Below are 26,387 nucleotides of genomic sequence, written 5' to 3'. Positions count from 1 at the left end.
CATCTTTTGCTTAATTTTATGCATGGTCCTTCTCCCTACAAATCTACCATCGTCGGCAGAAACAGAGAGCAGAGATAGAGAATGAGATGTTGGAGCCTGGAGGGCAGTGAGACAACTGCATTATTAGAGGCTTCTTTTCTCCCTTTTAAGCACCGAATTGTAATCCTTGAGAGGAAAACATGAATTGTAATTCAACAAAAAGAGAGAATTACAATTCCCTCCAACCAAACAATGTAATTTCAGCTAAATATCTAAAATGGTCCCTCGACTATAGCTAAATTCACAAATTGGTCCTCAACTTTCAATTTCAACCAAATTAAGTCCTTAACTTTGTAATTTTAACACAATTTGGTCCTCTGTCTATTTGACCGTTTGTTGACTGTGATTTTTGATGATATATATGCAATTTCATTGTCCATCATCGATTTTTTAAGGTTCTAAGGTTCCAAACCGCATTGTTACATTTGAATCCACGCCGAAAACAATCGGTCGTCTTTCTTCATCCTCCCTACGAAAAAGACACGTGTTTCTGAACCAGTGCAACGTCATCCTGAAGACCTCCACGTGCTCCGACGAGATCGTCAATCACAGTGTAAAACAGGCCATAAAGCAGTTTTGGTTCACATAATAATAGTACGTCCAAGCTAAACTACTAGATTCGGCATGTGGTCAAAGTGTAGACTATATATTGTTATAAAATTTGCACATGTTTGATAAGTAATTTTTTTTTTTTTTTTAAATTCCGATTTGTGAACTTTAAATTTTTATAAGAGTTAATACCCAAAATAGTCCCTCGACTATGTCGTAATTACCAATTTGGTCCTCGACTATCATTCTTACCCAATTAAGTCCTCAACTATACAATTTTTACCCAATTTAGTCTTTTGTCAATTTGACTGTTTGTTGACTGTCAAAAGTGGAAATAAAGTTGTAATTTTACAAGTTTTCTCCTTCCTCCTCATTTAGCAGCGCCAAACCATGTAGCAATAAGCTCCGGTTGGGTTCTAAACCTGTCAGTATCGAAGTAGTGGTTATGCATCGGATAGCCCATGAATTTGATTTCCAACGATTTTTTGACGATCGAAATCTGATCGGAGTGTATTGCTGCATGGTTTGGCGCTGCTAAATGGAGAGGAAGGAGAAATCTTGTAAAATTATAATTTTATCCCGACTTTTGACAGTCAACAAACAGTCAAATTAATACAGAGGACTAAATTGGGTAAGAATTGTATAGTTGAGGACTAAATTGGGTAAGAATTGTATAGTTGAGGACTTAATTGAGTAAAAGTTACATAGTTGAGGACTTAATTGGGTAAGAATAGTAGTTGAGGACCAAATTGGTAATTATGGCATAGTCGAGGGACCATTTTGGGTATTAACTCTTTTTATAATTTAATCTAATTATAATCGTTACTGCAAAGAAAAATAAAGAAAGATGGATATATATACTAGCAAATATACTAGCAAATATTCAATAAATAAACAATATCCAATAAGATCTAAACCCTGGCCTAAAAACCAAAATCAGTCTACTGTTGAATGAACTAATGAGTCTTCTAAGTTCTAGCGGTGGCGGCTCTCGTCAAGGGGAAGCCAGTATCGGTTGTAAATCCAAGTGGCATCGCCGGCGACGGCTGCATCGTCCTGGTTTCGGTGCCACGTGTAATACGCATGACTCCGGTTCTTTATCTCCAAAACCGCATGCCCAAAACTCGCTTCCCGGTAAGCCGAGTAGTCCGGTTGGGGCATTGAAAAGCTGCATTATATTATTCATATATATAATGTTAATTAATTCTAAAACTAAATTAGAAATTAATAAAATTTTAAAAACTATAAATGCTTAATTAATTACTTGTCTGCAATGCCTTCAATATTTCCACCATCACCAATGGTAATGTACATTGGAGCACTAAGATCCCTTACTGGGTAACTCTTCCCATTTGTAATGTTATATGCTATGTTAGATACTCTTTCCTGCCACCAAAAAAAAAAAAAAAAAAAAAAAAAAAAAAAAAAAAAATCAACATTATACCCGGATGATTAACCCCGTCACAATGAAAAAAATAAGACAAACTTACCGAGCGTTCATAAGAGTGGACATGTCCGGAAAACACAATATCAACCTTGTACTTAACAAACCAATGCTCAAACTGCACTCTCATGGTGTCACCTTCCATGTAATGGTAGTTGTTACTGTTGTACCATGGACAGTGCACAAGAACAAACAGCCATGGAGTCTCAGAACGGTTCACCTTTGGGAGTTCTTGCTCAAGCCAACTGTACTGTGGAGTATATTTACCTGCAAAATGTTTGGTTAATTATATTAATATTGATACAAATAATTGGAACAATCCTCGCCAAATTGATCTGCCAACTCTCAACAAGAGTGACCTATTTATGTTCTTAGTTTGAGCCAGCGAGTTTAATTTTGCTTGTAATCCCGAAGGAGCTTATTTATATTACTTACCATATGCAGAATAAGAGGAGAGGACAATTATGTAAGCTGATGCCCTTTTGATGGAGTACCAAAGAGGAGATGTGCTCTGAGATTCTGTGTAAGGCACATGAAACCTCTCCGTGAATGGCTTGAATGGAACAGGTTCACCCTGTATATAAACACGTACAACAACATTAGCAGGAGTGTATTGTGTATGTATATATGGCGTTTCAATATAATGATGATTTGAGGTTAGTAAGCGTTTGATCGAAAAGTACGAGATCAGGAGCATAGTCGAGTTCATGGTTGCCGGCGGTCCAAATCCAGGGCTGATACGCAGCGCTCTTCTCGATAAAGCGGCCCCACGTATCCCACTTCACATTGTTATGGTTAGGGTGGTTGTCGGCGTAAGAAAGATCGCCGATGAATAGCATCGCCTGACCCTTTGGATTCGCTAAGTAGTGTTCCAAAGTCTGGTTTGAAGCTTTTGTTTGCCCTAAATCCCCTGTTAGGGTTGTATATACACCAATTCAAAAACACAAACACTTTAGTAATTCACAATTAAGCCCGGCTGGAGTTCCGATCCATTGCTGAAAAATAATGAAAATACTAACCGATAATGCCGAAGGTGTAAGGAACATCAGGTCCTGGTTCGGGAGGCGTTGTGAAGGAGAATTGCCGATTAACATTTCCATTTCCAACTTCGTATTTGTAGGTCGTATTGAACTGCCAAAAACAGAGAGAATTGTTAGTATTAAAAATGGCAATTACAATGTTGAAGAGAAGAGATCGAAGAAAGAAAAATTAAACCTCCAAGTCTGTGATGACGGCGTGGTGAATATAGCCGGAAGTGTAAGTGTAGAATTTGTAAACGGAGCTGGAATAAGCAAAAGAGCTGCGGCGTTTGACGGGCGTCGCCGCCTCCTTGTCCTGCGATGACGCCTTCCAGTACCTGAGCCAATTAGGCTGTTTCTCTTCGGGCGTCACCCAGGAGATGATGACGCCACGCCCCTCGTGATCTCCCTGAGTGATATGAACCTGTTCCGGTGCATTGTAACCCTGCGGCGGAGGGAAACTTTCGACGGATAACTCTTCGGCGGGCTCACCTTTTCTGACGTAGGAGCTCGTGGTGCCTCCATTGCAGAGGCGCGGAGCTTCAAGGAAGAAGAGAGGGATCAAAAAGCACCACACTCTCCACATTTTCGATGTTGAGTTGAGTAGGGAGTAGGTAGTGTTCCGGTTCAGCTAGCGTATCGTATATATACTATATAGTGATGAGGGATGTAGTTAGTTGAGCATAACAGGGACTCGGGACTCCTATGGAATATTCAATATTCCTTTTCATTTTATTTTTCTTAGCTTTCATTTTTGGCATGTTGATTGTTGATATGATGGAGAAATTTCAAATTTTCAATTAAACATATTCTGCTCAAAGTTGGTTTCAACATAAAGTTCAATTAAGGTAGTTGATTTTGACTTAAATTCAATTATAAATTTTGAAACAGTAGCTATTCCTTTTAATTTTATTTTTCATCATCATTTTTGGCATGTTAATATTATGGGGGAAATTCAAATTTTCAATTGTAACACATTATGCTCATAGTTGGTTTCAACGTAAGTTTGACTGAAGTTGGATCGATTATGAAACAGTATAAACTATCGAATATTCCTTTTAATTTTATTTTTCATCATTTTTGACATGTTGATAACTTGATATTACAGGGAAATTCTTCAATTGTAACATATGCTCATAATTGGTTTTGACATAAGTTCAACTAAGATAATTGATTTTCACTTAAGTTCAATTATGAATTCTGAGACAGTACAAATCACCGAATATTCCTTTCAATTTTATTTTTCATCATTTATGAGAGAAATTCAAAATTTTAATTGTAACTCATTTTGCTCATAGTTGATTTCAACATAGATTCAACGTTTGCTCATAGTTGATTTCAACATAGATTCAACTTAAATAGTTGATTTCAATTTAAGTTCAACTAAGGTAGTTGATTTTGACACAAATTCAACTCAGATTTGACTGAATTAATTTATATATCGGTGTAAAAAATAATAACAACATTTGTAATTGAATAAACTAATTAACTCGATCTTTCTTGCCAAATGATCAAGTTGAGCTCGATAATGTTGTATCCTCTCTTTGTACTTCTAATAAAACATGACGTACAACAATGGTTGCAAGTAGGCTAATAATTGCAGATTTCCAGGTAGGCTTATAATTCAGTAACAGCTGAGGCAAAGCCTATTACATTCATAGTTAGAAGAAGGGTTTCCAGGATTCAAGAATTGAAAAAAAATAACAGCCAAATTAAAATTATTATGAGAGGTTAAGAATGAAATACAAGCAGTCAATCCAGGCTGCAAATGTATGTGGGGGGTGTGAGTTCCTGAGCCTCTATGAGGAAACAACAATACAGTAGTAGTTAAGCAAAGGGTCAAATCTCAAGAGCTTAGTGTACAGTGAGTACAAAAATGAATGGACAGTGTTACTGGAAAGATTAGGTTGCAAGAGGAAAAAAAAAATGCTCCAAAATTGATCACCACCCTTGAAATTAGCATGCACAACCACCTCTTTGCTCAGTATCTGAAATGGCCTCAGGAAGTCCCTGGAAGTATCTGGAAAGAAGGAAAACGAAGAAGATATCGGAATCCAATGTAAAGTTAGGAGCTTGAACATGAAACGCTAGTAAAATTTTATGACTAGTGCTGAGGAGCAAGATCAGTTACGACTTCGATAAAGGAATATAGAGCAAATTTAAGAAGACGAAAAATTATTGCAGATATAAGCATGCATTGTGCTTGTCAAAAGTATTCCCTAATAGGGAACATGTGAGTCACATCCAAGCAATTAGTCCCTCAATCCATATCAACTGCCTATTTTCAACCAAAGAACAGTGATGTAATAATAGAATTGAACCCAAGATAAAAGGGCAAGTGTGTAAAACATTACGGCATATCAAAAAGGAAAGTCTCATAAATGGAATGGAGTGACTGCTAAGTAATTTGGCTTTCGTAATATATACAAGGTATGATAAGATAATCTATGTCAAAATATAGGAAATAATAAATTAATGTCCCAAAACACAACACTCAAATTGCTGTACAAGCAAGTGGCTTGCACATGACATTAGCACGAGACCCACTCACATATCCAATAGCTCAGTGTTAGTAGATATAGTGATATACGATATAATTTGCATAAAGATTGAAATTACTTCCGCTATGATTTTAAGGAAAGAACTCAAATGAAGGTCAATGTCCTCATCAAATATACTGAAATATTCATATCTATTAACTCAAAAATATTCACAAAATTGTAACAGATAATAACGTCATCTCTTTAAAGAGCTTGTGTAAGATTTCATGCATGGTCTGAAATATTTATGGTAATATACAGCTCACAAGTCTTCCTCATGGCTATTCACAAATGACCTCCCCAATGAATTAGCAAGTTAAAAAAATCACCAAAACAAATGTAACACCAGTATACAGTTGAAAGTGCACCTTCAAAGTTCATATCCCAATTGCCAAAATCAGCTCTACAAGATATTGCATTAAAAATTTCCATTTTCTGGGAAAAACACCTATCAGAGGTTTTAAATTCACTTACAACCTATTATTTGTTGAATAACTATTATGCTGCCTGTATAGACACATTTTTTTTCCTCACAAGCAAAACAATATATTCTCCGTTGGTTTTGATAGTTCTACCTTTACCCAGTCCTCTAAGCTTTATGTGGGGTGAGCATACACAATAAAAGATGTTTCTCATCGCATCACAACGCACAGATATTTAACAATTTTGCAAATTCATAACAAAGTAACAAACACTTACATATCTTGCTCATGCTCATTGGCTAAAGCAGTTTTTGCAATACAAAAGAATGCAGCATCTACATTCAAATCCTCTTTTGCAGATGTCTCATAGTAAGGTATATTCCCTTTGGAAGTGCACCACTCCTGGGCTTTCTTTTCAGAAACCTGTGCAGAGATGATTAGTATTCTACTGTAATAACATTTCAAGAGCACATAAAATACAAAATCTTACCACTCGACTATTTCCACCATCTATATCGACCTTGTTTCCCAACAAAATAAAAGGAAATGTCTTCGGGTCAGATGGGTTAGCCTGCATATCAATTTGCTGAAAATTAATATAAAATGGACAACCCAAGCTAAAAATGGGAAGATGAAGTTTTTGTTAGTACTGCAACCACATGACAAGTGTGTACAAGTGAAGATCACATGATAAGTCAATCTGGCCAGTCAGCTTTGAAGTTGGAATTGGCAGATTCAAAGCAATATTTGGCACATGTTTTTAAAAAATTTCTAAGCCAATTGGCAATTATATGAGTCATCTACTTGTGCCTAGAAGTAGGTGAAGATCCTAATGTAGTTGGTATGATAAAAAAAGCAAGAAAAGGGTGCCATTCAGAGTGAAGTGAAGAAGATAAAGAGAGGGAGAGAGAGGAGTTCATGCCCAAAGGGCTTTTCTTGAGGTGTCTTTTATACCAGTGTTCTCTATTTATTCATGGTGTGACTGGGAGTGTCAAACACATAATGAGTTGTAAAATAAAGAAAGGGTAAATTGCAGACAGGTGAGTAATGAAGTCTCTATGTCTTGCACTTGTAAACTTGTCATCTTGATAGATGAATTTACTCTTGATGTGTTGTCTGTGATGCAGTCTAAGTTAGACAAGGTAAAATCCAATTTTCTCATTTCTAGGAATGTGTTTGTGGCCAAACACAATTAACTTTGTCAACGCATGAGAAACAGATTAATAATTTTTTATCGAGTATCAAATTATCAATGCCCTCAAATTTAAACCATCTTACAAGAAACCTTGAGAAGGCATCCTAAATGCTTCTCCCTATTCCATTCCCCCAGTCATATACATTACAACAAGACAAAAATATATGTATGCAATGAGCACTTATGCCTCAGAAAGAAGGACTAGCCAACCTGCTTGAGAAATTCTTCATGCCAATTGTCAAGGTTATCAAAAGATCGCATTACATTGACATCATAGACCTGAACACAGCAATCTGCCCCTCTGTAAAACGCAACTCCTAGACTCTGAAATCTCTCTTGCCCAGCCGTGTCCCAAATCTACAAAAATTCTCACAATGCAAACTTATCGAGCAAATAAATTGATCCACATCCACTCAAAACATGCAAACAGTGAAGTAACCGTTTCACAAAGCTAAAAACTCACTTGTAGAGTAATAAGCCGATCATCAATTAGGAGCTCCTTTGTTACAAAATCAGCACCAATCGTGGCTTTATACTGATGACTGAACCTCTTATGAACATATCTATAGATGCAGTTAAGGTCCCATATCTACCTAATCTTAAGTAGATGTCACACAACATCTCAACTACAAAAAATGCAATGGAAATAAAATAAATAAACCTCTAAATTTCCAACCAAATTCAAAACAAAACAAAAAAGTTCCGCATTAAATCTCATACTAACAAAGAACGCCAGATATAATTAATTAGAAACTAAAAGTTCAATTAAAAAAACTATGGAAAAGGATACTGATTCATCAATGAAGTTTTACCGACCCTGTAAAAATGCAATAAGGTAGATTAATTTTTATAACATAAAAGCTAACGCCATTACCCCAGGAGGCCAGGATCAGAAATAGAACAATAGTAAAAATCAAAAGAAAAAGCATACCCACTATCGCCGAGGACGATGACCTTAAGCAATGTTCTTCTACGCGCCGACATGACGACGTTAACTGAGCAAAGCTCCTTTGTGTTTTTCCGGCTTCCAAATCTGGGTCAAAATTGCTCGGAGAAATTTTGGGGATTGGATGCTTACAGGGAATCACGACAGGAAAGCAAGGGGCGCCAATTTCGATCTTCCTCAATTTTAATCAATATTTCGGTCGTGTGGCCGACGAACCCAAAGCCGGCCATTTTACCTTCTTTATTTTTAAAAAATTATTTTTATTAATGCTAACCTATATGGGTTTGTTTATGTATAAACAGCAAGACATGATTCACGCTGCGAATTTTAAAATAAAATTTTAATTTCGTCAGACTAATAAAATTAAATTTATGGGAAAGAGCCTTCAAAAAAAAAAAAAAGATAATTACGGGAAAGGGCACAAAGCCAATTATCAAATTTGCACGGCTGTAGAATCGCAATCTTAGTCAAGTTAGTCATATTTTTAACTTGATAATTATAAAATTAGTAGTTCGACTTTCCACAATAATGGTCTATTAACCTTTTTTATTTAAACTAGTTAATTATAAATAATCGGTCTATTGACTTTTTTATTTGAAGTAGTTAGTTATAAAAAATTTAAACTGATTTACCTCATTGTGACTGGCAAATTCAATGCACACTCTCGGGGAGTTATATGCCACAACAGACACAAACTGTTCAATTTAATTACAAATATGTCACCGCATCACTTTACGTGCGTCTATTTTTTGTCACGACAAACGCAAATTGTTCAATTTTTATGTTCTTTTTTGTACTATGTACTATATGTAAACTCAATCTTTAATTTATGAAATAAATCATGGATAATATTATACCAAGCTTATAAATAATTCACATGTTTAATTTAAAAAGAGAAATTAGTTCAATTGATATATATGTACTAAGGGTTGATGATGACATGATGTTAGACAGGTGGATTGAAGTGTTTGGACCATAAACAAGTCCACATTTAGTTGGTAAGAAAAGTAAAATCAGAAAGAGATAGAAGTAGTAGTGGTTAAATAATACTGTAATACACAAACAAGGTAGAAGAGATAGAAGTGGTAGTGGTTAAATACATACATACACAAGTAGTCATTTCCAGGTTTCCTATATATATATATATATATATATATATATATATATATATATATATATATATATATATATATATATATATATATATATATATGTATAAACAGAGAATTACGTAGAGAAGCATAGTCTCTAGCTTAGCTTCCATGGCTCAGTCTTAGCTACCTCCATCAATAAGGCTGTAGTGAAGCTGGTGGGAGAGAGAGGCCATTGCTTGCAAGAGTTGCAGGCATTCCTTGATAGTATATTACATATAAATTTTCGTGGTTGTGTACCCCTTCGTACGTCGTTATCAAATATTTTGCATCATCTTGGTCTCTTTCCACCTTCTTTTTCACCTTACATCCTCCACTCGAACACTTGTAGTAGTTCCTATTTTCACACGGTAAATTAAACTTTTAGTCAGCGAGATATACCAAACAACTGACTTTTTATAAATATATATGTATATATATATATATATATAAGTCATCATCAAATAATATTCAAATATTATACCATTGATGATGGTGGTGATAATTTAATTTCATGAAATAATATAATAGATGAAGCTGTTTTAGTTTATCCATTATCTATTAGCTGCAAGAAAGCATGTCACTTGGTTATAAACTTATAATTTCTAGTGGCTTAATAGAAGCAAGAATATATGCTCAATATATATTATGCATGGAAATTACTATATGATTGTGCAGTGAAGTTACAAAAGAATATATATATATATATATATATATATATATATATATATATATATATATATATATATATAGAATAAAATCTCATACATGGTAAATTTTGAATTAGATATAACGTAACTATTTAATTATGAAAAAGATATATACTCTCTTTTGTACGTACTAAATATAATGAAAAATTTTAAAAAGAATGAGATAGATTAATACATTATACATGAAAATGGAAAAAAATTTCAGACCTATTCCAACATTGCATGAACTACAAGATTTTAAACTATCTGTCTATCTCCACAAAACTACTTGAGACACTACATAATCATATAAAAATTTTCATTTGCATGATGATACTGCTTATTAGCTTAAAGCAAGATAATCCACAGCATGCATGGTTTAGCAGGTAGATAGTTGATTAATTCAATATAGTTAGATTATATCATCATCATCTTGGAGAATAAAGAATCATCAGATTTAATACTGATTTAGTTGTGTTATTATTACCACAATAATTGAATGAATTGAAACTAATCAAAGATGACAGCTCTAAGAAAAAGAAAGAATTAAGTTTCATATATACATATACTTAGCTTGTCAACCATTAACCATCCACTTGCATCATGAGGATGTATATATATATATGTTCTGGGATTAACATGTAGAAGACAATGGCTACCTACTTCAAGGGACATCTCTATAATAATTAATGGCCACATGTAGCTTAAACAACAGTTTTCGATTGTACAACAATTGAAATATATAATACTGTGATTTTCAAAACTAAATTGTCTTTTCTGAGGTTAATTGTCTTGTTTATGCAAGAGGGTTGCTTTTTATTTGCATGTGGAATTAAATTAGTTTTATTTGTGTCTTTTCACTCTTTTCTTCCCCCACAAGTTAAATGATCTGATGTATGTTGTTAAGTCTGATCATCTGATTATGTTAATTACTAAAATAAAGAAATCATATTGATCTGATGAGGTTTTGAACAGCTTTTGAACATCCAGAATGAAGTAAAACATATATACTTACTATGTAAGATATATATACTATATGTATTGTTTATATCAAATAATGCATATATATAGATAGGGCAACCCAGCCAAGTTAGTCAGACTCAACCTTCTCGACAGGGTCACAATGTGAAATTTGCCTAGTAACCCAGATTTCACTCTTCATTCAAAAAAAAAAAAAAAAAAAAAAAAAAAAAAAAAAACAATGCATATGTAGACAGTTCATCTTCGATTAGTTCTGAGTTATTTACCTTGGATAAGAGTTACTTTTGACCTTCTTCTTCCCATATTTCCTCCATTTATATCCATCATCCAATACCTCAAGATCAGTCCTTGTTCTAAAGGCAATCGCATGTTTCTCCTTCATCTTTGGCCCTTTCTTCATCTCCCTTTTGCACTTCCTGCAAAATATTGGGAAAAAAAACCATCAAAATCATAATTAATTAAAGAAACCCAGAAAACTAAATGGAACTGGGTCTGATCTTGGGGACTAACATTACTGGCATATAATTGGTATTCATTGGCATTCCATCAGATGAGCAGCTTGAGCTTCCAGTGGTGGAATTATTGCTTTTCTCAGGCAAGACAACAGGAGTAGTTTGCGACAGATCAGATGATGGGTACCCAAAGGTATTATCATTAGATGATGTAAAATCATCAGAAAAAAGATTATGATCATCATCAGCACAGAACAAATCTAAATCTTGATAACAGTAATCATAATCTGGGATTATGTTTGAGGAAAAAGGAGCAGTGAAATTAAGATTAGGGTTTGGTTCAAGAAAAGTAGGGGCAGACATGGTCTGAGAATTGAAGATGAGAGAGAGAGAGAGAGAGAGTAAGCTACTGAATTAAGAAAGCTTATCAGATCAGGAAGAAGACTGAAAGAAAAGCAGCGAAGACTTTGGGTATTGAGAAGAGAAAAAAGTGAGAGCATACTACAATATAATGTTGTGCTTGCTAGCTAGCTTCAATTGGCCTTTTCATTATAAATATATATATATATATATTGAGGCATATATATATATCCATTTATATAAAAAAAATAATGCTTGCTTCATTTTCTAAGACAGCTTCCTCAGCAACTTCCTTGAACAATCTGCGGAGTTGCTAAAAACCCTAGCGCTGCTGCCTACGTGTTATTCCTTATGTCATGTTATGACGATATATATCATTTACCGGACTGCAGTATTCAATTATGGGTTGATAACTCCTTGCAATTTTTTACCAGGGCTTCCATCGTTCAAAACAAATTTTAACATAGCAACTATACGTATTTTCCCATAAATCAAAGAATTTTTAATTAACAAACAATAATATATATATATATATATATATATATATATATATATATATATATGGAGTGGGTAAATTACGAAATGTGCAAATTAGTATGGGTGTGTGCAGAAAAGGGGTGGCATATGCGGTGTATAGTTGGGGAGGTACATGCACAATTGTATAATCTAGCGTGTGTGTTACAAAAATACAAATATAGTTTAATGGGATCATACACATTATTAGGTAAAACATATAATATAACTTAACTATATCAAACACATGCATGTAACAACGTTATTTACAACACTATAAAATATTTTAACAAATATAATTTTATATACCCGTCCACAATGCTATATAATCTTACGTACTACTAGCTACATCAGTCTCATTTTTATAAGGGATATAGTTATGTATGTAGGGTATGTATTACAATTTTTAATAAAACAAATCAGGTTCATATGATTTTGTTTTCCAAATTTATCCTTCAAAAGAAAAAGGTAAATTAGGACTCACATATAAAAAGTTAAAAGCAATAAATGGTAAATTAGAAAAAAAATAAAAAGTTAATGACAATTAAATTTGGAAATTGAATATTATTTTGGCACTTGGAAATGATGGTGTATATAATAGAGGATATATTAGTAAACTATATACTATTAAGCCTTATTTAGTAGAGGCGGTGTTGACTTTTTGTGCTTCAACAGGTTGAAAAAGTATAGATAAACAGATACTACAATGTAATAAAAAGGTAAATTGTACGTACTATAACCTTTTAGTATAAGAATTATGTATCAGTGGGTCACTCATTTCCCGTGATGAGTAAAAAACATGAGAAAGAATTGAGTCATAGAATTCTGTTTGAGAATAATAAGTTCTTTTTGTCGAGAGAAAGCATGCCATTAACACCTCGTAAACCATGAAAGTAGTAGAATAATGTACACAACTTTAATTCAGTAGTGGAGGAACATAGGAGATACTAATGATATAAATAATGAACGGACTAAATTTGTGGGAGAATCGAATATTAAAAATTGAAGTTCAAAAGTTAAAAACTTTAGGATTTTGGTTCTGTTTTCAGATTCTGATGGATGAAGAATAGTACAAGGTGGAAGTTACATGGCAGTGAGTGATGAAAGGAATGCCAATTTTGCACGCCGCCACGAGCCCAAGAACCTGCTGCCCACCTCATGGGATGGCGACCATGACCTTTATTATTTGCCATTTTCACCTTTTTGAAAACCAAAATTTAGTCAAATTCATAAATTTGGTTGAGATTTCTATAACATGAAACTGAAAAAAAAAAAAAAAAAAAAAAAAACATCAAACATATCTCTGTAATATAAAATTCAATGATCTATTCAACACTTTTTTTTGTATAAAAATTTAAAATTTTTAGTATAAAATAAAGAATTTTAATGAATCTCTACCTAGTATCTAATAAAACCATATGGTAAAGGATTTTAAAAAAATTAAAAATTGATTTCAGTTTTACCAATCAACTTTTTGGTGTTGTCTTCGCAGCCTGTCTGTTTAACGTTTATCGCATTTATTTTTGTGTATTTATTTATTTGATTGCATGGCATATTTAATTTAAGAAATTTCGAAGCAGTTGGGGGAGGAGAATCCTCCATCGCCCAAGATTTGACTGGTGGTATGCCACATTGCCAATTACAACTCCCACCACTCATTTGGCTGATTAGCATCTGTCATTATCTTCTCTCTCTCTTTTTTTTTTGGGAGTCTAGAATTTTAATATTTAAAATTTTAAATGTGGGAAATTTTGATATAAGTTGGTATGTTAGTGATTAGTTTGAGTTATTCCGTATTACTTTTTGAGTGGAATTTATTAACGATGTGGGTTGTGTCCGAATGAATTCTAATTCTGATTTTTTTTAAGTGTGGATATGATTTTAATATATTTATATACTCAAAATTATTAATAAAATGAACGATAAATTAATTCTAGAAATGTGTCATAAATTTCAAAATAGACTTTGAAGCTCACCTTATTTTACATTGGTAGAGAATGTATGTCAATGTGAAATTATGAAGAGTTAATACCAACCAAGTGGCTTGTGGCCAATTGGTATCTGATTGTTCACTGAGTGAGAGGTGAAAGGTTCAAACCCCAAAATAAAGAGTTAATACCACAAATGGTCATCTAACTACTGGACTAATCCTCGATTCTTAAGTCAACTAAAATATGTATCTTGACTTTTATTTTTTACCACAAATAATTATCCGTTAAGATTTATGTTAAATATAATGTATTATTGTCAAATTAATTAATATGATTATAATTATCTCTTTTAGAAAATTATGTAGGTTAATTTAATATGATTATCTCTTTTAGAGAATTATATGGCAACATATATAATTAATTATAAATAATAATAAAATTTAAGTTAATAAATATAAAAATCATATTGTAAAATGTAAAGTAAAATTATTATAAATATATAAATTATTTTCATATTGTTAAGCTAAATATTATTATTCTTATATTAAAATCTTTAAATGACACTTTCATCTTAAATTTACTTTATAATATTCATCTCTTTATATGATAATATTTGATTAGATATTATTTGTATTTCATTATTGAGTGGATTTCTTTTTTAATTTGTGGTAAGATCGACAAATTAATGAACAATCAAAGTATATAAAGAGTTTTATTATCACTCAAGAGGTGAGCCGTGAACAATATATATAATTAAGGTGATAGAATTTAGGAGGGAAAAATAACATATATAATATAGAAATAAGAGTTAGTCATATAAAGTTAATTTATAGATTATAGATATATAAAGTATTTATAACTTTATAGATTATAGATATATAAAGTATTTATTTTTTATATATAGTTAATATGAGATCACATTTTTATTTTATTATTACGATTTATGAGAGAGAATTATTTTTTAATATTGTCAAAATACATTAATTTTTTAATTTTCAAAAAGTCATCATCTACTACCCAATGATGTGCTCTGGGTGAAACCCACCTTGCGACGACCTAGAAGGCAAAAGACTACAATGAAGTAATTAAGTCGGCCTATGTAGGTTGCTCATAGCTTATCGGCTCAAACTAATTAAGAAGACCAATATGCAGCTTTTATCGAAAATCAAGCTTTAAAGCTTATGGTCATCAAGTCAATTATCTTACCAACTCAGTTAGGGGTTTTTCCAAAATGCATTTACGAAGTGTTTAACAATCAAAGTACGTGTTTTGGTCGAATTGAAAGTTGATAACTAAAAAGATTACTAGTTCAATATTCAAAGAATAATTTATGATATTAACTCAATTATGAACTAATATATGAATATTTTCACTTTTTAGTAAGTATGAAATATGTTATTCGAAAAAAGTTTCAAGTTTTCTTGTGCACACATACAATGTACAAATCAAGGTCAAAGGATGCTAGATATTTTTGTAGATTTTTTGCACAGATCTCATCATGTTAATGCAAACTAGCTTCTAAAAACTCCATCTCAAATGGGATTTGACTTCTTGGGAGAAGAATTGGTTCTCTATAAAATTAAATATTTTTCAGTAATAAATTTATAATATGAGAATAAAAAATAATTTCAAAAAAATTGAGTATGGTAAGTGCGTCAAGCATGATTTTTGTATGAGAAAGACTTCGAGTTTGATTCTTATCAATACTCTTTTAATCGAACTTATTTCATCGGGCCTTTCTAGTGCGGCTTACCTTTCATGTGTGGACCTAATGCACATGGTTTCTTTATTCACCCAATAAATACGGCTATGCATTAATCTCTTTTATGTACCATAAAGTCCAGTTTCAACCATTTTATATATATCATGAATCTCAAGATTCATGTTGAGCATATAATATATAGTGCAATCCAACTATCAGTTTAAGCTTTTAGTTAAAATGGAGCACATGCTTTTCAAAATATATGTTATGACCCATAATTCATTCGGAAGGAATCAAACTCCTTCCATTTCAATGCGAAACCAATTCTTCCATTTCAATGCGAAACCAATTTAATGGAGGGTCTAATTTGGAAAATAAAAAATGGTGGACTAGATAGTATGAATACAAGTAAAATATAATTCAACAGCTAACTTTAGGGAACAGTGGTTTTGTACTTTTCTGAGTGCTTTCTTCTTAATTATAAGATGGCGACTGGAAATAGATGCATCTGCATCATACACATATACAACATTTACTGCTAAAAATTAAAATATAGTCAATGCAAATTAATGGCGTGACAATTCATCAATCCACACTATAATCTTGACATGTCTGCGAATGCGACCAGTCCTTATCACGTGCAATAAGTTGAACCACGTACACTATGGTGTCTAATATGGCGACATTTATATTTATAATGAGAAAAAAAAAACAGTCAATTTATTTACAATGGATAAATTGATATAAATTTCCGGTGCCAATTGAATTGTTGGAGTTATTATCTGGGTGTCGGTTGAATTGTTTCAATAAAATAAAAATACGAGTTGATAAAAAAACATTTGGGTTGAAGAATATGGATTACTCAAGATTGAGGCATAGAGATTATTCCCCGACCAGCTAGATTGTCTTAGTTGATTGAGGCTTTGAAAAGATTAGGAAAATACAGATTGAACATAGTCAATTATTTTTGTGTACAAAATCTGGTAACTTCAACCTACAAAATTGCACTCGAAAAGTTTGGCTCTATTTCTTAAAGTAAAACTTAGCTAAATTAAATATCTTATTATATCAAATGTCCACTTAGACTCGAACGTATCACCTTCCATATAAGGGAGCAACATGGTATTATTAGACTATAAGGCGTTCTTGGTAGGATTATAAACTTTACTTATCAATATGTATACTCTCATGAGTCATGACCCACTCACCATGGCTTAGATGATATCAATACCAATATATACAATTCTCGAATTAAATTTATATCCTAATAATTATATTGAACCGTTGACCCAAATCACACAATAATAAAGAAATAATAGGCACGTACGTACTAGTGATGACTTCTTGATGACTTTTAAAATACTAATTTTGTCACCTAACATTTGTAACTATTTAAGCCAGCTTAATATGTTTACTATTTGAAGAAAAGTATGCAGTCTAGAAACTATGGGTGGAGGATTAAGCATGTTTTGCGGGGCACTAAGAACCTTCTAATTAACAATTATTATTCATCATAATATTTATTGGAAACTGTAAGAATTGAACCTTCTAATCAACAATTATTATCCATTAGTTATTGGAAATTAATCAATTATATTTCGGTTAATTAAAAGCTAGTACATGTTAACTTAACTTTGTAAACAGAATTTAATTAATATATATTAATTTCATTGAAAATAACAGGCTGTTTGAATACATTGACAATATACGTTATTTATTATTTGAGAGTGAAATTAGAAGGTGCAAGGAAATGATATAAATGGATGAGTACATTACTGACTATGGACTAATATGGGTAAAAACTAAAAAGTATGTTTGACAGTGACACCAAAAAAAAAAAAAATCTAATAAATAATAATAATAATTATTATTATTATTATTATTCTGTTGTTGTGCATGAGCTGTAGTGGTCTACAATCCAAGTTGGAAGCAACCATGAAGCATCAGGTGTAGACTGGATGTCTGATCTGGATAACCTTATATCCATTAAATCTTAAAGTTGACAAAATAAAATATGATTTAAAGTCGTGCATGGTTGTTATACATAATTTCAAAATTTTACTTTGAAAAATATATTAAGTATTTTCTTTCATTAATCATATTAATTTGCATAAGAAGCTAAGTTATCAATTATTATACCATAAAGCACGGACATAAAATTCATTTTTAGCATACTAAAAATTTATTTTTAATACATTAAATGTTCATTTTTAAATATAATAATATCTAAAAGTAAACATTCGGTACACTAAAAATAAACATTTAGTATACTAAAAAAGAACATTTATTAGTAGCCCACAAGTATAATTTATCCCAAGTCACTAGTTGTAGCTCACAAAAGTATATCAACTACTGTTGTTTAGGCCCGGTTTGGTAAAAAATTAGCCTATAGGCCAATTTTGACTTATTTGACCACTATTAATTGTTTGATTTAGTTAAAATACCAATGTAAGTGTTTGCTTAATTAACTTTTTACAACTCCAAAATGATAAAATTCAAAAAGCTACTTCAACCAACTTTTTCAATTAGCTTTTTGAGAAAAGAAATTATACCAAACAGCTATTAGCTAACAGCTAATTTACCAAACACTTTTCTACAACAGCTAATGTTATCAACATCAGCTAATAGCAAACAGCTATCAGCTATCAGCCATTTACCAAACAGGGCTACTACATCCTAATTAGTTGCCAAGTACCTTGTGGTAATATGCAAAAAAAAAAAAAAAATAGAGAAGAAAAAGTTATGGCTCGAAAGAGACTGGATAAGAGGTAAGAGTGTAAAGAGCATTATAAATGTTGCAGACATATACAAGGTTGTCATCTAGTGTATTTGGACATGGCATAGCTGACTCCAGCAGAACATCAGCTCTTCTATATTGCAAATAGAAATAAGAAACAATGTATGTAAATGCAAGGTTTATAGCTGTTACATAAATATATATATAAACAACACAAAGGTATAAAATTTGCAATAGTAAAGTATTCATCCATGATCCACCGGGAGCTAAAAACCTAACGACGTTTATCCAAGAAATCCCAACTTCTCCTGCTCAAGCGTGTGAATACTACGACGACGCAAGCAAGGACCCATGGAGGAATGCGTCCACCAGAAAGGTTCAACTTTTTTGCCCATTCTGGAGTATCTTTCATTGCCAATAGTATCAACAGAGCTATAACTGCAACCCCTACCAGTAGCTTGGTAATATATTGGATTGACGAATCCTGGATTCAAATGGCAGTATGTGCATAATTTATAGGTAAGTTCACGAACTGCAATGACATGTAAATGCATGCACAAAAGCCTAACATAACTCACATCGCACATCCAAGACAAGTACAAGGGTCATAAATACACACCCGAAAGCATATATAATAAGTATATTCTGACACAAATAAAGCTCCTTGAGATCATTTGCTTGAAGCAGAGCAAGACTCGACAAGTCATGTTATTCAGTTCAAAGGGTTACCATCCGACATGTTAAAATACAAATTCATAGTCGACTTGGTAGAACTGGAAAAAGTTTCAGACAAAGAGATTTTATAACCATGCTCAAGAAGTTCCAACCCTCTAACATCTGTGACTAATTTGTTCCGCAAAAGTCAAGATACATAAATACTTAGAATTGATGTGGGGCTGTGTCACTGCCCTCGGTTTCCTTAATCCTACTTAAGAAAGGGTAATGCGAATACATAGAGCACATATTCTGGTAACTCGGTCTTAATATGGTAAATTCAAAAGGTTGTGAATTGTGATTGACCATATATAAGCAACAATAGATTCCAACTTCTAATACTCCGTATATTAAATCAGAAATTTGTTCATGCAATTTCCAGACATCAAGAGCAAGTTCAATTCATTTGCGGGATGATATCAACTATCAAGTCTGCACAGACGACACATACAGCCTGATGAGCAGCCGAATGCATTACATTGGCAAGAACCATGAGAATTGAACTGAAACAATATCATAAGCAGAGCAAAACAGGAAAGATTGATTCTGAGACCAGATTTCAGTACAAAATGTTCTTTGCAGACTCAATTGGGGAGATAATCTAGTTTGGGTTGCATGGAAAAACTCCAGACTAACTGAATTATCTTATCTCAGTATAGCAGATAATTACTCTAAGGCCATAAGAATACTGTTTGATAGCATGAAAAATCCCTCCTTGATTCATTATCATAACCTATCCCAGTGCATTGCATTTCTTCAAAGAATTTACTTAATCTTCATGTTTAATGATCTACTATGTCCATATATGTTATATGCATTAATGATCTACTGTGTTCATATATGTTATATGTATAAATTCATAATGCATTAAATCAATTCACCAATAATGCTAAGCACAACATTGAACATGAGTTTAATTGTATAACAAGCGAAATAGAAATTACAACAGAAACATCAAACTTCATTTCAATGTATCGAAACACATTACTCACATAAGTATACAAGAGAGAGAGAGAGGCGAATCGGCATGTACCTTAGGCTCTCCGTCGACATAAACGACGGAGCCGTCGGTGTACGTGGAGACCGATCGTCCATTGCGAGCGAATCGGATTTGCGTGCCCCGACCCGTCTGGGGGTTGAAGGCGTAGAGGGATTTGAAGCCGTACTTGTCGAGGATGACATTAACCTCCAGCTGGTTCTGGTCCCACCCTCCCAGGCTCGATATGAAGACGGCGATCGGGCCCTTCCCTCGCCGGTAAAGGTGGACCTCCACCTCCGGCACCTTTGTGCGTACCGACAGTTTTTTCTTATGCGGGCTGGATACCCGGCTTGGTGTCAGCGGTGTAGAGTCGTTGGCGTTTTCGGCCCTGGTAGTCTCTTTAATTTCTCCCATGCCCGCTCACTTTCTTCTGCAATCAAACAAAGATCGCTATTTTAATTTAAAGAAACATTTCCAGAAAATGAAATTCAGACATTTAAAATGAAGTATCATTTAGTTTTATTTGTTTGTTAATACTATCAATAATACTTAACGAGTTATAAGGTAAATGCATAACATTTAACAAATATTTATGTATCTTTATACTTTACTCACATGTACCTAGTATGTTGTATATAAACTAAATGTGATTTTGAACCAGAATTCATAATATAACGTGAACTCTAGTTCATTGTATAATTTATCGTATAGTAAATACTCTTTATCGGGTTGACTTGACCGTAAAGGGGTGTTTGAGTGAGTCTAGCATAATTATAGTACTTGAAATATTGATTATTACTAAATACTCTTTATCGGGTTGACTTGACGCTAGGAGGTGGTTGAGTGAGTGTAGCATAATTATAGTACTTGAAATATTGATTATTACTAATACTTTCTTGGTCGATCATGTTGTACATAACCTTCCTATACGATTTATCTCTTCTCCCAAAAGGTTGAATTCCCAACCCTAAGGGCATGGGCTAAATGCCGGTGCCCACAAAGAATCTGCCCACTTTGAACATAATTCTCACATTGTCACCATCGAAATTCAAACTTTGGTCTCTCCTCCTAAATACTGCCTACTGAACCATTGAGTTAAGCACGTACGGACCTAATACGATTTATCTCATTAGTATAATTTGCGGATTATTACACGTAAACATAATTTATCCTGTAAACATAAAAGATTAAATGTATATAACTTTTATAGTTTCAATCAACATCTTGCCTTTTGTACCAAATACAATTCTATATGCTATTTGAATGCATCATCTACTTAGTGCAATCAAGTATACCATATATCTCGAAATAGAAGACACTATGAATATGTTGGCCTGGTATTCCCCAAATAGTTTCTAAGTTTACTAAATATATAAGAATTCCCTTCAAAAAAAAATATATAAGAATTATATATGTATTCTTTTTAAAATTTATATATTTAAAAAACCAAAATTAAATAATCCTATTTTTGAGATCTTACACGCCTGCTTGACCATCACTTTTCCAAGACATTCCCGTTTCAAAAGGCTATACCGGAGCAGTCTCTTGTCCATTGGATTCAGATCTGGATTGCACGTATGCTCTAATTCCAACTTTTCACCAGGAATTCAACTTTATTCTTCACTGCATCTGCATGCATGCTGCACTCAAATTAAAAATCATAACACTGCATATATGCATCCATTTTTGTATAAACATGTTTGATTCTTACTAAAAAAAAGACAAAAAAAAAAAAAACATCATTGGTAAATTAAATGATACAACTGACGATGGAATTTAGGGATGGATATATGTCGAATGAGCATCAAGAACAGCTTCGATCTGTTTCAGAAAGCTCAGATCCATCATCTGTCTCCCCATTAGCCGTCTGCACCTCCCCCAAATCTCCCTGGTCTCCAAGAGATCATCAAGGAAGACACAACTTTAATAAGAATGAAAGGAATTCTCATGTTCAAAGAGATGGCCGCCCCAAGAAAGGTTATAACACAACACAACACCTTTATTATTTATATATATATGCATGAATTGAATCAATTTGCAATTTTCAATTTTTGGATATAATCTTATCATCAGTGATGTGTGTGCATATGTATAGTAGGTGGTTGTGGAGGAAAAGGGACCTGTGGAGGGCTGCTTGATACTGATAATGGCTGTGCTTCTGAACCCAGTGATCCAAATTACAGTAGCAATGAGGTATTTTCTGCTGCCATTTTGTAATTTCAAACTCATTTTCTTATGAAAATCATGTGTCTGGTTTCATTAACTAGCCTCTATATGCTGGGTAAACCGTAACTGGCAAAAGATCAAAACCAGTCTAGATTGTCATAGCTGATCTGATTGGCTACAATTATGTGTATAGTTTGTTCCGGCTAACTTGTAACTTTATAGTTACTAAGTTCGTTAAGGGTCTGATCTGACCTGACCAATTTGGTTGGAGTTACGTTGCATTATTTTGATCTTGCAGGAAAATGAGCAATCGACGAGCAGTGGGAGAACATCTCAACAACAATTCAATGAGTACAAGAAAAAGGTTACTGTAATCTTGCAGGAGTACTTTGAGAACGATGACATTAGCTCAACCGCGAGCGAATTGAGAGAACTGGGAATGCCTTGCTACGACTTCTATTTCGTGAAGAAGCTCGTTTCCATGGCTATGGACAGGCACGACAAGGAGAAAGAAATGGCGGCGCTTTTACTCTCATCACTCTACGTTGACTTCATCGCTCCCGATCAAGTTTACGAAGGCTTCACTAAACTCCTGGAATCCGCAGACGATTTGGTGGTGGATATACCGGATACGGTTGACGTTCTGGCATTGTTCATAGCCAGAGCGGTGGTGGACGACATGCTCCCGCCGGTTTTTCTGGTGAAAGTCACCGCGGCTCTGCCGGAAAATTCTAAAGGACTGGAGGTCATCAATAAGGCGAAGAAGAGCTACTTGTCGGCTCCGCTGCACGCGGAGGTGATTGAGCGGCGGTGGGGCGGGAGCCGGAACAGAACGGTTGAAGATGTGAAGGGGAAGATTAACAATTTGTTGAAAGAGTATGTAGTGAGCGGAGACAAGAAAGAAGCGTTTAGGTGCGTCAAGGATTTGAACGTCCCTTTCTTCCACCATGAAATTATAAAACGAGCTGTGATTATGATCATGGAAAGGAAGCCGGCGGAGAGCCGGCTTCTGGATCTATTAAAGACGGCGGCGGAAGAAGGACTCATAAATTCCAGCCAAATCTCGAAAGGTTTCAGCCGGATTATCGACTCCATTGATGATCTCTCTCTGGACATTCCAAACGCGAAGTGCATTCTTCAATCTTTGATTTCCAAGGCGGCGTCGGAGGGGTGGCTATCGGCGTCGTCTCTGAAACCTATATCTCCCGACGCGCAGCCGGGAAAGCAAAAGGCGGTGGAAGACGACGAGGTGAAGCGATTCAAGACGAAAGCGCAGTCCATAATCAAAGAGTATTTTCTGAATGGCGATATTGTAGAAGTGAGTAGCTGTCTCGAATCAGAGAATTGTAGTTATTGCCCTGAGCTCAACGCAAATTTCATCAAGAAACTGATTAGCCTCGCCATGGACAGGAAAAAACGCGAGAAAGAAATGGCCTCCGTCTTGCTCTCCTCCTTATGTTTCCCAACGGAGGACGTGGTGAACGGCTTCACAATGCTGATTGAATCCGCCGACGACACGGCGCTGGACATCCCGGCGGCGGTGGAGGATCTCGCGATGTTCCTAGCCAGGGCGGCGGTGGACGAAGTCCTCGCCCCGCAGCATCTCGAAGAAATCGGCAGCCAGCTCTCAGAAGTAAACTCCATCGGCAACAAAGTCGTCCAGATGGCCAAATCCCTCCTCAACGCCCGGCTCTCCGGCGAGAGAATACTCCGGTGCTGGGGCGGCGGCGGGAGCTGCACCAACGGCTGGAGCATCGACGACGTGAAAGACAAAATCGGAAAACTCCTAGAAGAATTCGAATGCGGCGGCGACTCAAGAGAAGCCTGCCGCTGCATAAAGGAACTGGGAATGCCGTTCTTCCACCACGAAGTAGTGAAGAAGGCGCTGGTGATCATCATAGAGAAGAAGACCGACGAGCGGCTATGGAGTCTCCTGCGCGATTGCTTCAATATGGGTCTGGTCACCATGAATCAGATGATCAAAGGATTCGTGAGAGTTGCAGAGTCGATGGACGATCTGGTTTTGGACGTGCCGGATGCAAGAACAAAGTACAAACATTACGTGGAACGGGCGAAGATGGAAGGATGGTTGGACGCAACATTTACAGCAGTTAATAGGGCCGCCGGACAACAACCTATGGAAAATGGCTTCTAATTAATTGCTTAATTATGATTATCATCATCGTATAGTATATATGTTTGCATGCCATTTCTTTCCCCATTTTCAATTCCAAACTTAAACCTACATACTAATAACTTTAATCTTAGTCTGTGATGCATGCATGTATACCTTTTTTAGGCGGTTAATTAATTTAATTTTTTTGCAATAAATTAAATAATTATTTACTTAATCCACTCCAATGACATACAATAAATTAAACTAAACTAAGCATTAAGGAAGAGAAGATTCAGAATAGGGGAATAAAGTATAGAGAAGTATAAATGGATTAAAGTGTTAGTTGTTATTCCTTGTCATAACCTCTATTATAGAGTGGGTATAGAAACAAACAAGTTTGATTGGCGTGTGTGATCGCGTACTCTTATTTATTAGGAGAGGTCTGAACTTCAACTTTCTCTTGTATAAAAAAACTAATAACAACTACCAAAACTTATAAAGGAAAAAACGTAACGAATGCATGTAACATAACCCACATACAAGTATTAGAATTACACTTTGTAAGTATTACAATATTTATCATTAATAATAATTATTTTGCCCTAAATATATAGTATATATCATAATCTCACATATAAATATTACAATATCTATTATAAGTAATAGTTTCTTTATTTTAAATGTGTATTAAATTTTTTGTAATAAGTATTATGAATTCCATGGAAAATAAATTACAAGAAAATGAATTCTATTGTTTGGTTGGTGGAAAATAAATTATTGGAAATATGAAGTCCATTCTTTAGCTAAGTTTGGAATGATACTGATGGGGTGAGAGCCCCGGCCCAAGAAAAGAGGCCCAGAAAGAATGCATGGGCCGAGTCCAGGACTCGGCCCAGGTCCAAAGAGGGAGGCCCAGTTCAGAGACCGGAAGGACGGCCCAATACCAGACGGGGACGAGGAGTCGGCCCAGGCCCGACCTAGGAGAGGACTCGGTCCAGAGAGCCGTTGAGGGAGCCTTCAGCACAGTTAAGACAAGGAGCCGTTGAGGCATTAAAAGCCGGGCTCGGTCCGCTAGTTACTAGCCAAAGAGAGCCGTTGGCAGAGTCTGTAACGTCGGCCAACGGCTCGGCGCATTGAATGTACCCTTTAAGTCGGCCATCATGAGCCTTTAAGACGGTAGAGGAGGAGCCACTATAAAAAGGGCTCCTCCACCATTGTATGGGACAGATTCCGGAACCCGGAGAGGGAATAGACAAGTACTATTAAGCCTCGTATTTTACTAAGACTCAAACCCTTTTGTGAAAGGTGTATCCACCAGCTATAGGTTGTGTTGGACCTCCTTGGGCCCTAAAAACCCAAAAACCATCACTGGCGCCGTCTGTGGGGATCGAAACGAAGAGTCACGTGTCCTCTTGAGTGAGGCGAGTCCGAGGGACAATAGTTGAATCAGGCAAACTCCAGATATGGCAGGAAGCGAGGAACAGTCGAGCCGTCAAGACAACGGACGGGAGGCCGACTTGAGAAACCAGCTGAATAGGAGAAATGCCCGAAGCCAAGAAAACGAGACGACACCGCCGCCGACGCCGCAGAGAAACCCGCAAGCACCTCAAGTGCTGCTCACCCCGGAGCAGTTGCGCGCAATCGGGCGCGCCTGTGCGGAAGCAAGTCTAGGAGTGAGAGAGCAGTCCATCACCCGCCAGCAGCAACGCGAGCTACGACCGCCTCAGAGGCCAGACAACCGGCAATTGAGCCGACGGGCTGAA

At 34.9% G+C, this 26,387-nt stretch overlaps 5 protein-coding genes across 7 annotated transcripts; 1 reads left to right on the top strand and 4 right to left on the bottom strand.

The window, feature by feature from the left end:
- Nucleotides 1–1,423: 1,423 nt before the first annotated feature.
- Nucleotides 1,424–3,680, bottom strand: LOC109170371 (purple acid phosphatase 5-like). The gene is made up of 7 exons (XM_019319453.1): nt 3,248–3,680; nt 3,052–3,163; nt 2,716–2,942; nt 2,468–2,606; nt 2,079–2,299; nt 1,853–1,974; nt 1,424–1,756 (listed from the first exon to the last, which is right to left on the bottom strand). Exons 1-7 carry the CDS (start codon nt 3,635–3,637, stop codon nt 1,564–1,566), a joined length of 1,404 nt encoding a protein of 467 aa, XP_019174998.1. The 5' UTR covers nt 3,638–3,680; the 3' UTR covers nt 1,424–1,563.
- Nucleotides 3,681–4,677: 997 nt separating this feature from the next.
- LOC109170373 (ras-related protein Rab7) lies at nt 4,678–8,451 on the bottom strand. 2 transcript variants are annotated; one of them, XM_019319458.1, is made up of 7 exons: nt 8,140–8,444; nt 7,999–8,025; nt 7,672–7,771; nt 7,419–7,565; nt 6,504–6,584; nt 6,291–6,436; nt 4,678–5,071 (listed from the first exon to the last, which is right to left on the bottom strand). In XM_019319458.1, the coding sequence occupies exons 1-7, from the start codon at nt 8,190–8,192 to the stop codon at nt 5,008–5,010; spliced, it is 618 nt and encodes a 205-aa protein (XP_019175003.1). In that variant the 5' UTR covers nt 8,193–8,444; the 3' UTR covers nt 4,678–5,007. The 2 variants fall into 2 exon arrangements, 1 of the variants encoding a protein (XP_019175003.1); XR_002052417.1 differs by lacking the exon at nt 4,678–5,071 and adding an exon at nt 6,121–6,143 and having other exon boundaries at nt 6,179–6,436; nt 8,140–8,451.
- A 914-nt stretch (nt 8,452–9,365) lies between these two features.
- Nucleotides 9,366–11,959, bottom strand: LOC109170372 (probable WRKY transcription factor 51). 2 transcript variants are annotated; one of them, XM_019319456.1, is made up of 3 exons: nt 11,465–11,959; nt 11,221–11,370; nt 9,366–9,642 (listed from the first exon to the last, which is right to left on the bottom strand). In XM_019319456.1, the coding sequence occupies exons 1-3, from the start codon at nt 11,767–11,769 to the stop codon at nt 9,441–9,443; spliced, it is 657 nt and encodes a 218-aa protein (XP_019175001.1). In that variant the 5' UTR covers nt 11,770–11,959; the 3' UTR covers nt 9,366–9,440. The 2 variants fall into 2 exon arrangements, with proteins under 2 accessions (XP_019175001.1, XP_019175002.1); XM_019319457.1 differs by having other exon boundaries at nt 11,468–11,959.
- A 6,708-nt stretch (nt 11,960–18,667) lies between these two features.
- Nucleotides 18,668–20,835, bottom strand: LOC109169897. Its single transcript, XM_019318796.1, has 2 exons — nt 20,397–20,835; nt 18,668–19,133 (listed from the first exon to the last, which is right to left on the bottom strand). The coding sequence occupies exons 1-2, from the start codon at nt 20,754–20,756 to the stop codon at nt 18,924–18,926; spliced, it is 570 nt and encodes a 189-aa protein (XP_019174341.1). The 5' UTR covers nt 20,757–20,835; the 3' UTR covers nt 18,668–18,923.
- Nucleotides 20,836–22,104: 1,269 nt separating this feature from the next.
- Nucleotides 22,105–24,663, top strand: LOC109169817 (programmed cell death protein 4). Its single transcript, XM_019318707.1, has 3 exons — nt 22,105–22,319; nt 22,441–22,535; nt 22,807–24,663. The coding sequence occupies exons 1-3, from the start codon at nt 22,112–22,114 to the stop codon at nt 24,661–24,663; spliced, it is 2,160 nt and encodes a 719-aa protein (XP_019174252.1). The 5' UTR covers nt 22,105–22,111.
- The last annotated feature ends 1,724 nt before the right edge of the window (nt 24,664–26,387 follow it).

The sequence above is a fragment of the Ipomoea nil genome, unplaced genomic scaffold, assembly GCF_001879475.1.
Source record: "Ipomoea nil cultivar Tokyo-kokei standard unplaced genomic scaffold, Asagao_1.1 scaffold3321, whole genome shotgun sequence".
In the NCBI taxonomy this organism is placed as follows: Eukaryota; Viridiplantae; Streptophyta; class Magnoliopsida; order Solanales; family Convolvulaceae; genus Ipomoea; species Ipomoea nil.
This window is presented reverse-complemented; position numbering and strand designations above follow the sequence as displayed.

Bases quoted from the DNA above. Each gene is read 5' to 3' on its own strand.
- LOC109170371 (XM_019319453.1), bottom strand. From the start codon at position 3,637: ATGTGGAGAGTGTGGTGCTTTTTGATCCCTCTCTTCTTCCTTGAAGCT. The intron at 2,943-3,051 runs GTTAGTATTTTC...CAACCCTAACAG, and splicing joins TTACACCTTCGGCATTATCG to GGGATTTAGGGCAAACAAAA. The intron at 2,607-2,715 runs GTACTTTTCGAT...GTTTATATACAG, and splicing joins TCGACTATGCTCCTGATCTC to GGTGAACCTGTTCCATTCAA.
- LOC109170373 (XM_019319458.1), bottom strand. From the start codon at position 8,192: ATGTCGGCGCGTAGAAGAACATTGCTTAAGGTCATCGTCCTCGGCGAT. The intron at 6,585-7,418 runs GTTGGCTAGTCC...ATTGATATGCAG, and splicing joins ATGAAGAATTTCTCAAGCAG to GCTAACCCATCTGACCCGAA. The intron at 5,072-6,290 runs GTAAGTGTTTGT...CCTTCTTTCCAG, and splicing joins AATGAGCATGAGCAAGATAT to ATACTTCCAGGGACTTCCTG.
- LOC109170372 (XM_019319456.1), bottom strand. From the start codon at position 11,769: ATGTCTGCCCCTACTTTTCTTGAACCAAACCCTAATCTTAATTTCACT. The intron at 11,371-11,464 runs GTTAGTCCCCAA...AATATTTTGCAG, and splicing joins ACCAATTATATGCCAGTAAT to GAAGTGCAAAAGGGAGATGA. The intron at 9,643-11,220 runs GTAAATAACTCA...GTGTGAAAATAG, and splicing joins AAAAGTAACTCTTATCCAAG to GAACTACTACAAGTGTTCGA.
- LOC109169897 (XM_019318796.1), bottom strand. From the start codon at position 20,756: ATGGGAGAAATTAAAGAGACTACCAGGGCCGAAAACGCCAACGACTCT. The intron at 19,134-20,396 runs GTACATGCCGAT...ATTTGAATCCAG, and splicing joins ATGTCGACGGAGAGCCTAAG to GATTCGTCAATCCAATATAT.
- LOC109169817 (XM_019318707.1), top strand. From the start codon at position 22,112: ATGGAATTTAGGGATGGATATATGTCGAATGAGCATCAAGAACAGCTT. The intron at 22,320-22,440 runs GTTATAACACAA...TATGTATAGTAG, and splicing joins AGATGGCCGCCCCAAGAAAG to GTGGTTGTGGAGGAAAAGGG. The intron at 22,536-22,806 runs GTATTTTCTGCT...TTGATCTTGCAG, and splicing joins CAAATTACAGTAGCAATGAG to GAAAATGAGCAATCGACGAG.